Source organism: Leptonotus elevatus, chromosome 19 (assembly GCF_054856555.1).
Source record: "Leptonotus elevatus isolate MCC_2025b chromosome 19, RoL_Lele_1.0, whole genome shotgun sequence".
Taxonomy (NCBI): Eukaryota; Metazoa; Chordata; class Actinopteri; order Syngnathiformes; family Syngnathidae; genus Leptonotus; species Leptonotus elevatus.
Window position 1 is genome coordinate 8719468 of NC_141257.1, and position 16402 is coordinate 8735869.

At 41.7% G+C, this 16402-nt stretch overlaps 1 protein-coding gene across 12 annotated transcripts in view; it reads right to left on the reverse strand.

The window, feature by feature from the left end:
* The window catches only part of LOC147157788 (CUB and sushi domain-containing protein 3-like), a 321354-nt gene that overhangs the window by 48829 nt on the left and 256123 nt on the right, over positions 1-16402 (reverse strand). For all 12 annotated transcript variants that reach the window (XM_086061991.1, XM_086061989.1, XM_086061992.1 and 9 more), the window contains 15 exons: positions 14644-14760; positions 14345-14560; positions 11945-12133; positions 8887-8987; positions 7560-7628; positions 7319-7475; positions 6351-6542; positions 3454-3580; positions 3178-3380; positions 2898-3089; positions 2694-2832; positions 2313-2500; positions 2108-2226; positions 1922-1997; positions 1720-1836 (listed from right to left, as the gene is read on the reverse strand). In XM_086061991.1, the coding sequence (XP_085918117.1) occupies positions 1720-1836; positions 1922-1997; positions 2108-2226; positions 2313-2500; positions 2694-2832; positions 2898-3089; positions 3178-3380; positions 3454-3580; positions 6351-6542; positions 7319-7475; positions 7560-7628; positions 8887-8987; positions 11945-12133; positions 14345-14560; positions 14644-14760 (2202 nt within the window). The remainder of the gene's footprint in view (positions 1-1719; positions 1837-1921; positions 1998-2107; positions 2227-2312; positions 2501-2693; positions 2833-2897; positions 3090-3177; positions 3381-3453; positions 3581-6350; positions 6543-7318; positions 7476-7559; positions 7629-8886; positions 8988-11944; positions 12134-14344; positions 14561-14643; positions 14761-16402) is intronic.

Consider the following 16402-nt stretch of genomic DNA (forward strand, 5'->3'; position numbering starts at 1 on the left):
CACAAGATGGCAGCAAAGCAACTATTCCTATTAGACAAGGCTATGCCCTAATTGTGGGAATGCTTCAGTTATTGTGATTTTTATTCTCCACACTTTTTCGCCGTGTAACATCTCCCGCATAATACTTCAGATTTACACTTGCTTAAAAAATTCTTATCACACGGGGTATTATCGTATAATTTCGCATTACTTACAGTCTTCGCACAATTTAACGTTAAACATCAATTTTTCTTCATTCATTTTCAATGGGACAGACATTGACATTTTTTTAAGTCCCACTTCCACCCCCACTTCCGTGGCGCAGCTGGTAAAGTGCATTGCCCAGTAACCAGGATGTCGCGGGTTTGAATCCCACCTTTGATTTAAGCGATATACATTTATACCCACTGACTACCATGTCAAGAAATGCATTACAATTTCACTGAAATGATTAAACGCATGCTAGCTTTCAGTATCAGATGACACTTTTCAAAATGAATACGCTTTTAGCGATGATTTCAAACAAGTGGAGTGCCTGGTTGCAAACCCTGCTTGAACCATATTTTAGTACCTTAGTAATTTAGCTTTCAATTGACTTTATAAGCACATGCATTCAAATCTTAGCATTCAGCTAATAGCATTTAGCTTTTTAGCATTCCCACGCAATTTCTGCAGAAATTGCACTTCGTCTAGTTAATTAAGCCATTCCCCTCACGTCAACAGTTCCTTGGCTACAAGATGGCACCAAAAAAACAGACAAAAAAACTAATATTGCCATTTTGTGTGAATTTCAGGGCTCATATTCTGACAAACTCCTAGTGGGGAAGTCACCAAATGAGTCCCGATCAGAAACAGGTATCCTTGACAGATTGTCAAGACTTTTTTGCCTTTGCCATCTAATGCGGGTAGAGAATGAAGTCAAATTTGGACAGAATCCACCATAGAAGAATTCAAATTAATTGCTGCTTGCAGATTTAATTCCAATTCACCGACCTAAAGGGATTCCATACTGTACGTTGATGTGGGGTGCATCCAACAAGTATATATATAACAAAGACGCATGTTGGCCCAACTAGCTCGTGACGGTTTATAGTGGCTGTAATAAAGGAGCCAAAATGGAAGAAAGTGTTGCTACCATTAACAATGGTGTTATAAAACAAAAGCCGACCAGATCAGAGAGAAACCTGCTTCATCTTTCAACCCTGCTTCACTGATTAACCCTGACCTGGAATGAAATGACTGGACAGCCAGCATCTTTTGATCAGCTATTATATCCCCACGGCTTTTACTCGTGAAGGTTAAAACGTTCGAAGATTTGATCTGTGGGAGTCTAAAATGAACTCATTAAAATCAGGTTGAAAAGAGGGAAGAAAAATGGTGATCACACAAATAATTAGAGCTATTCGCTCCAACAAATGAGGATGGATGCATTTTGTGCTTATATCTTTTTTTTCCTGTGCTTATTTTGTGTTTTCATGTCACCCTTCACTGTGTTGACTCAACACCTGCAACAACCAGCAACCAAGTATCTAATCGTAGCTATCAGAATTGAGCCAATTAAACATTACGTTTTTGGTTTAAAGTTGTCATTACCATTCTTGTATTTGGCTAATCCTCCTTGTTAAATTGTATACAGCTCACAAAAAACACAATACAAAAACAAGGACAATTCAACTCATTCATATTGAATATATATTTAAATTGGAATTGTAATTCTATGAAATCTTGTCAGATGCTCACCAAATTCTCGCGGCACAGCTATGGAGTAGACGCAGGTTTGTCCGGTGGTGTAGTTTCGAGGGAAGTTCGGAGACAAAACGGTCCCCTCAGTTCCCGTGGAGCGACTTCCGCAGGGAGCTGGAAACAGAAGAGATCACGGAAGACGTTAACGAGAGCGAAGGAATCTCCTTCGGTGGGTTTTCAAAAGAACGGCCATTCGTACCCTGGCAGCTCGGCAACGCCCTGTTCCATCCGGGCCTGCCATCATCTCCCATGCTACAGGTTAGAGTTGAGTAACCCTGTGGATGAAACGAAACAAAGCAACAAATATTGTATTGATTATATAGGAGCTTTTCCAAACAAATACATCATCGAATTATTAGTATTCGTCACTCATCCAATCATGTACCTGCAAAACATATCCAGCCTCGCAGTAGAAGGTTACAGTCGAGCCCAGTTTATAGTCGGATCCCAATCTGGTCCCATTCAGCACCACACCCGGGTCAAAGCAGGACTCCCTCAACTTGGCTGGTGTGGCGAAGACGCGAGATGACAAGTTAATACTTACTACTTGACATTGTGCCAAGTATGACAAATCGGTCAGATGTTGTTACCTTTGTATTCCAGGTGAAAGCCAGCGTAGGACACGGAGCCGTCGCTTCGGAAGGCCAAGTGCATGGTATTAGAACTGCTCTCAATCCTCTCAGGCAGTTTACTGTCTTGGAAACTGCCGATCAGAGGGCTGTTGCTGTCCGGCCCGTCGTAGATGTACAGGAAGTCGTAGTTTGGCTCAATGTTGAAACTGGCCAGGTGGGGATTTAGGAGAGGTGAGCTGAGGTTAGGTTATTGTTGCTCGGGTGTAAATCTCACCGACTTTGGTGCTCTTTAAACTTTGCAAAAACTTGCACTCTTGCTGTATTTGCACTCTCCAAAGGATCGCCATAAAGTAGACCAATAAAACTAAAATGGGTGAACTTTTCAAGAAAAATCGCTACCTGATGAAAGCGAGCGACAGCACAAAATCGGGATTGACGGCGATGAGCCAGTCGCAGTCCTTGGAGTGCGGGTAGGGATGCGGAAAGTTTGGAGACAGGATGAAGCCGCTGGAGCCGGTCAAGTTGCCTCCGCAGGGAGCTGAAACACAGATAATCAATCACCGTTTCCCTTGACAACTCGGGTTTGAAGCTAGCGCTTCTCACCGATGCAGACGGGTGGGCTGGGCTGCCAGTAGTATCTGTTGTCGACTTGTATGCAGGTGATTTTGTCGTCCCCCTGGAGCTCGTATCCCGGATCGCACTGAAAGGACACCGAATCCCCCGGCTCCCGGCCGTCGCCGCTGCGGGTGCCATTCATCGGCACCCCTGGGTCCCTGCAGGCGGTTGCGACCGAGCCTGGGCGGCCATGACAGGTACACCCGTTAAAGCGTGTGAAACTTGTTTCAATCAGACAGAAATATGCTCCCTATTGGGGATTACGCACTGGAAAACTGGATGGCGAATCCCGACTTGCTGATGTAAAAGTCGGTCTCGAACTGAACGGTGACAGTGTTGAGAGTGGAGTGGATGCCCTCGGGCAGGAGTGACCCGCTGAGTTCCGCCAGAGACATCTCATTGGTGGGAGGTCCGTCCCAAACCCGAAGCATGTCGTGGCTGGCCTCAGTGTCAAACGCCAGCAACTGAAGGCTATGAAAACAAGTACAAGGTATTCAAAACGGTATTCTGCAAGAGAATGTTGCTCGCCGTGTTGCTTTGTTACCTAACAATATTTCCTGAGTCCACCTCGATGGTCCAGGTGCACCGCAGGTTGTTGTCATAAGGAAACGGGTATCCCGGTGAAAGAATCCTTCCCGTAGACTCGCCCTTGAAACGTCCGCCACACTCGGCTAACGCAAATAAAGATTGTGTCACACTTAAAATGTGGCAATAATATTGTAGACATCTGATGAAAGTTCTTTTTTTCTATTTGAATCCTTAAATCTGTTAAATTCCAACCTAAACTTCAGCTTCACAGATTTTGGATGACCCCTTTTATTTCTTTTCTTAGTCCCCAGTTCCTTTGATCATATTGTCTTTTAGCGTTGTTTTTGCCTTTTATTCAGTTTTCTTTTAGCTTTTAACAGTTTTAATTTTGTTGTCTTTTAGTTTTTAGTTCTAGTGTTTCCTGAGTGCCTTTCCTGGATGTTTTAATTGTTTAGCATTTTGAGCTGCATTGTATGAAAGGTGCTATATAAATAAAGTTTGATTGATTGATTGATCCGTAATTGACAAAACAGATATCTGCGACTGAATTCAATCTGTAATCAAATCCCAAAAGTGAACCTCAAAAGTGATGTCATTTTTCCTAAGCTAAATGACGTTGCAGTTATCGAAACTTACAATTCGGAATAACAAACTTGTGGCTATCTGAAATGTTCATTTCGACGAGGCACAACTGAATTACAGATACCGTATCGGCAACACAGACCCACTCTCGCTGTTTAATGGAAGGAAAAGGCTTTGCCATATGTTCGCTGTAGTAAAGAGACGTCAACCCATTGTTATATCAGATGTTAACATAAAAGGAAAATACAGCCATCTGAGAATGTAGCTGCGCAATTGTGATGATTTAGTAGAAAAATTTACATATTATGTTCAAATTGAACCCTTTTCTTGCACCATAAGCATTTCAAGTCACTCAAAAATTATGTTAGTGTTTTTACAAATTCAATGCTTTTCTTTTAACTCAAAACACTACAAAATTTCCACTACAAATGAAACAACTAAGGCAACAAATGAGCCGGATGCTAACTATTTATCGACTGTTGTTATAATTTAAAAATACTAATGAGCTCATGTTCCTCCTGTAAAAAAGCAGCACACATCTGACAAAATATAAATCGCACCCCTCAATATTTGTTTCTCTCGCTGTTATATATTTCCACAATTTCTATCCCATCTCCGCTTTCCCTCTTGTGCCTGTGTTCCTATTTCCTGGCGGCATCCCAACCTCACTGGAATATATTAGCTTGAAAATGAGGAGCAATTTTCAGAGTCCACTCCTTGCTTAAAAAAAAAAGAAAAGAAAGAAAGATAGAAAGTAGAGAATCGAAGGTTTTGGGGGTGTTAAAGACAGAAAGGGGTAATAAAAAAAACAGGCAATATAACAATAAGACGGGAGGGGGCTGAGCTGCGGTCATAGTATGCGACTGCTAAAAAATAAAGTCATAGAATATCGTCTCTGGGTTTTATGAGCGTTCCATTATTGATAGTGAGGAGGGATGGAGGCTTATTAAGCTGAATTTCAAATCAAGAGCGTTGAGGGCCGGCGGATGAAGGAAGAGAAAAGGTTCTTTAAACTTTTACGTTTGCTGCTCTGCTTATTGCGGCCATCTGTTTTCCAGCCTTTTGCTGCTATCTTAAGCTGTCGCCCCGACTTTTGTTGCCGCTTGCTGTAATTTAACCCTAAGTGGGGAACCTGCAACCCAAAAGACAAGAGGGGATGACTCAACATGTTTATAAAAAACAAAACAAAAAACAAAACATGTTTGCAGAGGAGCCACTAATTTTTGCCACCGTTATGAATGTTATGTTACATACTGCTAAGTCCACTTAAACATTAAAACATGAATAACTTTAAATACGTAAGTATAATTTGTGTCATTTTTCGTGAACTATCAAAATATTGAAATTACTGTATAACTTATTGTGAGTTTCTAATAGTAGGTAATGCTATGCATTATAGACAGCCCCCCCCCCCCCCCCCCCCGCCCCCCACACACTATATAGATTACTGTATTGTGATACTACTGTCAGAAACATAATGATACAGTATTGTGTGTTTTTATCTGGTACATAGCCATCAATATGCTAAATACGTTTCAATTTATATAACATTTTTCAAACAATACTGTATCATGACACTTTTGTTAATATTGATATTAAATCATATAAAGAGGTACAGTAGATCTGAGGATATGCAATTTCATGCAGGTTTTTATACTGCCATGATGTATAATGTTTTCTTGTTGGAATCACTATTCAGCCCATTGTTTTGTTTTATTCCCTGCCCTTACTGTGTTAAAACCTTGAAAATTGATCTTTTTTAAATGCAATTATATTTTAATATAAGATTTCAAAAGGGAACCCTTGAATGCAGCAAAGCACCTGGCCGGCCCCCCTTGAAGCCCTCACACCACTTGAATGTAATTTACATTCAGATAGGTTGCATTCTTTTCTTTTTCTGAAAATGCCTTTAGGTTCTACTGAAAATGATTAAAATGCGCTCGTGACCCAAGTCAGAGAAACGGGGTTTCTCTAAGAAACAATTCTGCTTGAAGAGAGATAAAAAAAAATTATAATAATAATATCTGACTATATTTGATTTATCGGAAGGAGGAAACTGCACAGAAACAAATGGATCGGCTTGGGTAAAAAGGCTGATAAGATCTCCGGAATGAATCTGCTTTTTTAGAGTGGATGATAACATCCTGGGAAAACCACCTGTAAATAAAAATCTGCTTAGTACCAATTCCGCGCATTGGGCCCCGGTGGCACTGACGCTATTCAACATGAATAAATGACTCACTAGCTGAAAGTAAAAAAGTGCCGCAAAGCACAAAATCCATCAGTGCCGCAGATAAAGAGTTACGTCAACAGGTCGCCATGGCAACATACCAATACAGGAAGGAAGGGGGTTATCCCAGGCTCTCCTCTCGCCCGTCATGCACTTGAGCGTGGTGGCCCCGTGCAGGGTGTAGCCGGGCTCGCATCGATATGTGATGCTGCTGCCGGAGAAATGTCCTTGGTCGTTGACCTTGAAGCCAAACTGCGGCACGCCCGGGTCCTCGCAGTGAGACAACTCAAAACCTGCGACACGGACAGAGAAAAAAAAAGATCATATTTTTTGAGCTCCTCTCATCCGGATTTAATAAACAAGGCGCTGATACGTGAGCGTGTGTACACCGTTTCTCATTTAATGTTCCGCAGTCTGAGCTGTTTCCATGGTAATATTAAGAAGATTCCTGTTTATTCGCGCGCGACCATTCTGAGAGCAGGATATGAAGCGGTATATAAATAGTGTTTATCCTTTGCGAGACTCAAGCCAGTATCGACGGCGTTACCTTGAAGATAAGTTGCAAAGGGAAGACGGTATTATTTGAAATAATGTCTAGGTGAGCAAACCGATAAACATCACTGTACGTTTGCATCCCAGTTAATCTCCAGACTTAAAACTAAAAGAACATGTATTTCACATGCTAAAGAGTGTGAAGCAAGATTTTAAGACTGGGATAAAAGGACAAATGTAAATAGTGACTTCAAATAGTATGCGCAGTAAAAGACATTCACACAACAGGTGCCAATATAAAAGCTATAAGCCATATCGACCAATCAAAAGCATTTCCAGAAAAGGCATAATACACATCCTTTCCTCTGAGTTTTTCTTACACAGTAAAATATTCGTCCTTCAGTCCTTACTCCACTTTCTGGCATTCTTCACCCTGAGTACCCTCGCCACCATCCATCTTCCGAACATGGCCCACGGCTGTCTTGCAATTTATGAGGCCGCACGGCCAGGCTAAACCGCCGTACGTGATTCCCCCGAGACATGCGACGGATATGAAAAGAAAGTGGCGTCAACTCACTGGAGTAGACCAGTTTGAATCCTTCCCCCGTGGCTTCTGGGTCACTGTAAAACTCCAGCCACAGGTGGTTGGAGGTGGAGATGAGTGTCAGGCCCAGCATGGACGTGCCGGTGAACGCCCCCAGGACGTGGGCCGTGTTGTCCTTGCCGTCGTGAATCTGATTTTAGACAAAAGCGCAGATGAAAAGGTAAGCACAGGTGATTGTTTTTCGAGATATATGAGTCTCAGATGGGGTCCAAACCTTGAGTATGTCCCCCTGGGCCAGGTGAAACGTCCGGGCAGAAATGTTGATGCCTTTCCCAGCCTGAACCTGTTTAGTGACACAGAATTAAATGTCAGAGGTTATTTATGTTTTTTTTGTCCTTTGTAGCTGGAGACACACCACCAAGAAAGCCAGCAGTGTTTTTAAGCCATCCTATGACCTAATAAATAAGCAATAAACATACTTTTAATACAAAACATGTATTTTTCAGATCATTACACAAAGACATTTACAAAAACACTCAATTTCTCCTTCAATGTTTCTTTTACTGGAATACCAGGAAATAGCACTGTTTCTAAAGCTAACAACATGCTAGCAACCTGAACAAAAAATGGATTAAAACTATTCAAGTTGCGTTGAATGACGGAACTCAAAAATATGTATGTTTTCATAATATATTAGCCCTGGTCTACATTTGCCTAATTCTCAAACTGAAACTGAAACTGTACTAAAATTCATCATATCAAAGTAGCTAGCATCTCTTAGCAGCCAGAAGCTAACACTTGTGACTGAATTCCATCCATTTAAAACTAGCAGTATACATCATTTTCAAAAGGTACATATTTTACATCAATGAACATGGGGGAAATTATTTCTCACTTATACACCAGGACACGTCTACATTTCTAAAGCTTAATTGCTCGCAACGGGAACAAAGCTATTCTAGCTTTACCAGTAACATTGTCATGAGGGCCTGAGCAAAGAATATCTTAATTTTCAAAATCGAAGTGACGTTATCATTTGAGCTCAAAAGGAGTACAGGGATTGTCTAGAATTTTTTGTGTCATAGTCGTTAGTGCCTCTTAGCAGCTAGAAGCTAACTTTCATAACTGAAGCCCAACAAATTACGGATAGCTTTAATACAATAGAAGTGAATATCAGTCTCTAATACTATCGACCTGCTAGCAACAAGAACACAAACATTCTCGCTGGTAATGTGTGAACCAAAGATATGTATAACAAGCTTGCGTGGATGTAGATGACCAATACAGTATAACAAGTAGAGTTTATTAATCAAAATTAATAATAGTTTTGACATCAATTGCTCTAGGATTCATCGTAATTAAGAAGCTAGCTCCTAAGCTAATGCTTATAACCGCAATAGCGTTAAACTAGCAATCGACTTGCGCTAGGAAGATAAATGCACGTGTGTTCATTCGAGTTTTAATTTATTTCCTTCTACAGTGTTTAACTTTGTACACAATTCTACTTTGCCTGTATAATAGTCGTGTTGTCATTTACAGCTACTTATGCTAATTAGCACAACAACATGCGAGGCCAAATGATAAATGAGTCGCTACTTTACCTGGATGCTGTAGATGCACTCGTGGTTGTTGTCGTAGTTCATCGGGTAGTTGGGTGAGAGCAGGATGCCTTCGTTGTTCATAACGGAGGAGCCGCACTCGGCTAACGAAAAAAACAAACACAAAAACAACAGAAATGTTTTACAATTATGTTTCAAAATGATGGTTTTTGGCTTGGATGGTATATTACACAGCGTGAGTATTATCTCACGTCATTTTCGCTTTGTTGTACATCAGTTAATTCCTGTTTATATACCGTAGGTGGATCGCCCTATCTCTTCAGTATGGTTATACGGCGAACATTTAACCCTTAACGAGGAGACGGTCCACCCAAAAAGCGTTCTGCTGTACTGGAATACTGTTATTGCTTTGGCCTGAGCATATAAAGAGAAAAAAGGGGAAATGATCAGCAAATGTGCAAATGCCGAACTACAAATATGCAGGGGACGCAGTGAATGATATCATTTTTCAATCCATTTTCCTTTCCCAAGATGCTAATCACCTTTCGCCCCCATAAACGGTTGAACGGTCCTAATGTGAATTTGTGTGCTCCTAATTTAATAACCGGACTTAAGTGCTGTGCTGTCAGCAATTTTGCTCCATTGTGAGAAAATGCGACACCAGTGCAATTCCCATGAGTAAATTACCTCCAGATTGCCACTCGACTGGGATAACACCAGCCCCTCCACCCCGCCCCCGCCCTGTATCAGCATATCCCATGTTAATACACCAACTCACATACACCTCCAAAAAGCCCGCCTTCCGTGTTGCTACTGGTGTAATAGTCGCATTACAGCTGTCATATCGTCGATAAATCACATTGCCACAGCTTCCCATTTAGAAAATTACCTCTCAGCCCCGCCCCCTCGCGCTCATTCCCTCCAGCTTGGCCTCTTTATGAATAATGATATTTTACACTCACCTGCTTTCAATCACTCTCACTTTTCCCCCCCTTTTCTTTCCCATTTATCCACACCCTCTTCCCTAATAATGTGTGGAAAATCGCAGGGAACAATAGAGGGGATAGAAAGTGCCAGTGGAACTTTTAATGCTGTCTAAAAACGCACCACTTCCCTCTGCTTGACCTACTTGGGAGCAACAAACACGGACCACCAAAGCAAATCCGCAGCAGTCTCTTATTCTACCCCAAAAGATAGATTCAGTTGCTTCGATTCCACTTTACTAAACCTTTTGGAAAAACAACAACAAAAAAAAGCTGAAAATTAGCAACGCTACATCTGAGGTGTGATTATTTGACTGCGCCACAGCGCAGCGACGCGACAGGAACTAAATATAGCGACGCAAATGCTCTACGGCGGACGAAAACTGGCACGCAATGCCGTCACTTTGCATTATCCATCGCGACAAACTGGCAAGGCAAAGCACGAACCACTACAAAATGACGCTGTTTTCTTTTAACTTTCTGGAATAATGCTTCGTTGATGTTAATCAAAAATAAAAATTTAAGTAGTGATGAAGGGACCCTGTTTTTTAAGTTCTTGAATTTGGCCAAAATGGCAGTACAGCCATTTTGTGAATTTCCCCCCAATTTTTTTTGGATGTCTTTCATTGGTATCTGACATTTTGTGAATGTTTAACATTGCATACTTAATTTAGCCCCCCCCCCCCCACACACACACACACACATTTGTATCCCAAATGTCGTGGATTTTCTTGGTATAAACCATTTTGTGAACTCTTTGCATTGGTAGCCACCATTTTGTACATCTTTTCATTGCTGTCCATCATTGTGAAATTGTTTTAGCGCTATCCTCCATTTTGTATTTTTTCTTTAGTACTTTATATGCCATTTAGTGAATTATTTTGGTATCCACCGTCTTGTCATGATTTTTTACCCTTTTTCATTCAAAGCTGTGATTTTGACTTTTATTTTATTTAATTGGTAGCCTATGCACCATTTAGTGATTTTTTTTCAATTTGTATCTATTTGAGATTATGTCGTCCCATTCCATTGGTATCCACCATTTTGTGATTTATCTCCCCCATCACCAGCACTTTAGTGAATTTTATTCCATTAAGATCAATCGTTTAGTGATTTTTCTATCTACTATTTGGGGACATTATCCTATTTACGTCCTGCCATCTTTTCTGGTGGTGCTGCAACAGTATTATGTATGTGTTAATCTGATATCTCTTTCACGCTTAGAAGTTGCCGGTGCTTGCTATGTATAAACACACACTCCCATTATGCCTTGTCGAGGCAGGACCGTGATTATTATTTTTTTTTTTACCTTCATCTCCAAGACAGCTTGCCGAGTGTGTGCGTTGCCAGCGTATCTTCACTGATCTACGGCCAACATGCTCAGTGTTTGCTCCGAGAACACGCTCTGTAATCCCTACCAATAGACATCTTGCTGATTGGGTCCCGAGGTTGAACGTGATTGCGGAATCAGGCCAAAAAAGCAAACAGGCTCCACCGCTTCTGCGGAGGCGCGCAAAAAGAATCACACACATTGGATTCCGTCCAGCAGACCCGTTGAGAAGAGGCTCTTTTACTTCATAAAAAATAAATGTCGGCTGATGTAAAGACGTCTGCTGCGCTCCAAAAGTCAAAAGTCCCAACCCTAACGCGCCAGGAACAGCGTTGTTCTTTTTGCTGGAGCCCATTAAAGCTGCATGTTTTGGTTCGCTCCATGAGCTGCCCAAGGCCAAGCAATGTGCCTGCAAACGGTCGGCCGCCTCGCACAAATCACACCAAGCTGTAACTCGCATCGTTGTTTTTTTTCTCGATTTTCCACTAAACGCTGCACTTGCACTGGTAAGAGCACGGTTGCGGAAAATCGCGCGGCTGAATCATTTCAATCAAATATGGCAAGTTCTTGTGTGAACGCACGCAGCGTTCAGACTAACGCTAATGCGCTTAAAAATTGAGTTAGCACGCTTAATAGCAGCACCACGGTTAAGTGGAGTCAAATTATCGAGTGTGTGAGCAATTACCATCAAAAATTTTTGATAAGATGGAAAATGTATTTTTAAAAACACGTTGTCGTGATTTTGCCCTCACTGTGAATCAAATCAAAATGCACAGCGTGCACATACCGACGCATCTCGGCAGCGGCGCGCTCCACATCCTTCGGCCGCCACCCAGGCAGATCAGCTCTGGCGCCCCCTCCAGGCGGTAGCCCATATTGCAGGAGAACGTCAGCGTGTCGCCGATGCCGAAGCTGTAACCGTTTCTCCGGCCGAAGGGCGGCGTCCCGGGATCCTCGCATGGCTCCAGCGTGTACTCTGTTGCAAAAATGATGGACTTGTTAACAGCATATGGAACCTTGGTTTTCACACATGGTGAGACAATCAAGCGTGGCCACCTGTTATGGGTGAAAATCGAAATGTGCCTTTGATTAAGAGACAGGGCCTGGTGGCGTGGTATGTAACGTTAGCAAGTCTGCTTGTGAGTGTCTCGATGTGAGCGTGAGTCTTCATTGTGTTTTTATTTGACTGCTTACCCTGTGGTCGGTTTTAAAGTGTCCGTTTTTTTTTTTTTTTTTTAAGGATCTACCACTGCTAATGTAGCTAGTGGTTTTTCATTACCTGTTGTTCCATTAAACAAACAAACAAACAAAAAAGGAGTGTGGGGATTTTTGCAACAGAGAAGTGGATACATTCCACACAAAAAAATCTGCCAAGTCATGTGTTTGCAATAACCAAACCGTGCACCAGGGGAACTCTGTACAGTAGAACCACTATAGTCACTATATGAGAATGTGCTAGCAAAAGGCAAGTCAGATGTCTTGTGACATCTGACTTGTGTGGGGACATTCCGGCATTTCAGTCGACGCCATCTGGATGGCAGGAACATTTCCCCGAGTGCAGACAGAGATTGAAGCAATCCAAGCGCACCAGCAGTCCATGAAGATTGCTTTAATAATGACGTTCTGGCGACCAATTAAAACACAAGAAGATGACTGTTTTTTTTTTTTTAGGTTGTCTTATCATACTCTGATTTTCAAAAGTTTTCAAAAGGACAACATCAAGCCAAATAATTCATATGTGTGTTACAGCAATGTGCTGTGAGAAGGCACTCTGGACCTAATTAGACCGCTGGCGACCAGTCAAAGGTGTACCCCGCCTCTCTTCCAAAGTTAGCTAGGATAGGCTCCAGTTTCCCTACGACCCTAATTAGTACAAACAGTGGAGAAAATTGATGGATGGATCCCACTTCTGTCACCAATCTTGGTTTTGGCTATGAGTTTTGGCCTTTCGTCTGACCACTGGATTTTATACTTAAAAAAATGAGATTTTGAAGGTAAAAAAAAAAGAAGAAAATATGGTTTTAACAAACATACACCTATTAAAATTATTTTATGATGTTACGTTTGAAATCGGTCGGCCATGTATTGCCCACAAAAGTCAATCTGGGCCTGATTACACTGCACTGGATCCCACTTCGGAAGCACTCTTCAGTAGGTGTCCTTTTGCAAATTTTCCTAATACGACATCTGGCCATGTGTATTGCCAACGCTCCAATCAGCCGTGCCTTTTGTTTTCTTGTCTGTTTTTAATCCCGTCTGCGGACTCGCACCGCCTTTTGTCTCAACCGCCAGCCAAAGTTTTAACACATTTGGGTTGCCATATCGCATCCAAGTCTCTCATGAGACACCGTTTGCTGAAGGCACTCCGAGTCAAACCTCTGTTTCCTTTTTAATGACGCTTCACCTCCAACACGGGCTTGCAAACAGCAGGATATGAAGTTGTGCTATGGTGGTGTATTTTTTTAGCTGTCAATAGCTGTGTACTACTGTAATAAAAAAAAAATCTCAACCTTAATGGTGCCGTGGGTCTTTCAGTGGAACCATGCGGACTCAATTATGCATTTTCCCTTGAAATGACATAAATTGTATAAAGTTTGAACTTTAAACCCATCACAAATATTTTCTGTGAAAGAAACATATGAGTCACTCTCAGCATGAGCATTTCTGACTCCTATCAGCCCTTAGCGGGTGATCACTACCATTCAGACGCCACATTTGGCGCTATTAAGTGCTACCTTTCATTGGCTCCTTATTATGTGCACCGTTACTTTTTGTGTGTGCACGCTTCTTTCTGTGTAGCAAAAAGCTCTTTAGAAATAAAGTCAGCTACTTTTTGGCAACCAGAGGCAACGGTATCATTTAGCACGGAACCATTGTGCCGTGAGAGATCATACGGTGTTACCGGGAGAGGAGGCAATTTCCCTTAATTGGTCCAAATATTATTTGCAATAAATAATGTATCTTTGTTCATGTATCCGTAAAAACAACATCCAGTATAATGACAGGCAAAACAAAAGCTCTTTCATGAAGATGTGTAAAGTTTAAATAAGGTCAAATTAAGTTCATTTTAGGTTCATCCTGAATTTTCACCCGAAAAAAATAATTTGACATACTTACACAAGAGATGGGTATTACCCAAGGCAAAAGTGCTAATACGGTATCTATTAAGGAATTTGAGAGACTTTACCAGTAAACGTTATGTTGAAGCCCTCGTAGGAAATGGAGAAGTCGGAGATGAATCGTAATTGGGCTTTGAAGTTGCCATAGAGACCGGCGTTGATGTTGCCAGGCAACTCGTTGCCGGTCAAGCGAGCCAGCGGTTGCAGGAAACTCCCGTTCTCCGTGACCAGCAGGTAGTCGTGCTGGTCTTCCAGGTGGAACGAGTTGAACTGAAACTGGACGCCTGTCAGAGGCAGAAGCGTAAAGTTGTTCTTTTTGTGCGCGTGTAGTTGGTGACATTATACAAAACGCTCGAGTGACTCTTGCCTTTGCCGTGGCTGACTTCCACAGTCCAGGTGCAGTTGAGGGATGACGGGTAGCTGTCCGGATAGCCGGGACTCAGGATGGTGCCCCAGGGGCCCCGGATGTCGCCGCCACATAGAGCTGCACGGATGTGAGAGTTGGAGTGAGATGTTCAAATGGGAGAGACATCTATTGGAGCAAGGCCTTTATTTGACTTTAATTACTAACATGAAATAACATATACATTTTTTTTTTATGTGGGCTGTCACACATTGATTCACAGTAAATAAAACGTTTCTTAATGGTGTGATGCATAAAAAAATGCGTGTGACAAATATATTAATAGTGAAACAAATAGAATGAGATGGACAAGTTGACGAGGAGTAGCTACGACCCATTGAAACTTATATATATATATATATAGAATGTTGAATAGGGTTGTGCATAGAAATAGAGATGGCAAGTACCAATCTCAGGTATCGGTCTTGGGCCGATACCTGGCCTTATTGCAAGGTATCAATACTCGCAACGGTATTGGCAGACATCTTGTGATCAGAAATTAGACATTCGGAATTAGAAAATTAGAAAATTGCCATTATTTAAGGAAAATGCTATATTGGGATATATAGGCCTTTATTTCAAATGATCTGTCATTGTTTTTGGGGTATATTTTTTTGTATCTGAAGTACTAATGGCATCATTAATTGGCATCGGTGACAACTCCAGAATTGAGTACTACTACTGGTATTATATATCCCAATTTATTATAAACACAATTAACACTTACTACAGGTGTAGCAATGTATTTCCAGTATATTAAAAAAAAAAAAAACATGCTCAAGTACAGATACTGTCATGTGAGGTGTGGAATTCGGACCCGAACGCTGACAAGACATGGGAGTTGGGAAAGAGTATTTAAAAAGAAAAATAGAAAGAAACAACAAAGAGCGGGGCTAGATTCAGATGGTGTCAAAGAAAACACAAAAAAACCTCGATTAAGACATCAGTGCCGGATGCATAGAAGCAACCTCCAACACATGGAAGAACAGCTTGCATGGATGAGAGCTTGCATGGCTGAGCAGTGAGAAGAAACCTCGACGCACTGACAAAAGTGTCATTCAGTAACTCGTGCTGGAGCACTGCACAATAAAAGTGCCTAGACAAACTAAGAGTGACTAATATAGGACCATAGCAACTGCATAGCAACCGACAACATCACCTTAAGAGACATAGTAACTGTAACTACACAATGAGAGTGACTAGACAATCTAAAAGATGGCTAATATAGGACTGTAGCAACTGCATAGCAACTGACAACATTATCATCATAAGAGACATAGTAACTGTAACTACAAAATAAGAGTGACTAGACAATCTAAGAGTGGCTAATACATTATCATCTTATGGGCCAAACAACTTTCATCACAAGGGACATAGCAACTGTCAACATCATAACAACAACCATTAACCCTATGGCCCCACCCAAAACAGATACTTGGCAAATCAATCAACAATGTAATTGTTACATGTCATTACTGGTTACAACCCATTTTATGTAGATTTCAAGGCAAAGTGATTTTATTTATGTTTTTTACGAGGCAGAATGACCCCAAGATGACCCCACGGGCATTCAGCCGCGCACATTGTTATGCATTGAGTGGCGCTCCTGAGTTGAAACGAGGGGACCCTTCCGAAAAAGATGTGCTGCTGACATTATGCATACTAATGCGGCATATGGGCCGCGGCTCCATTGCGGCTCGCTCCACTTGCTCCGTCTTACAGT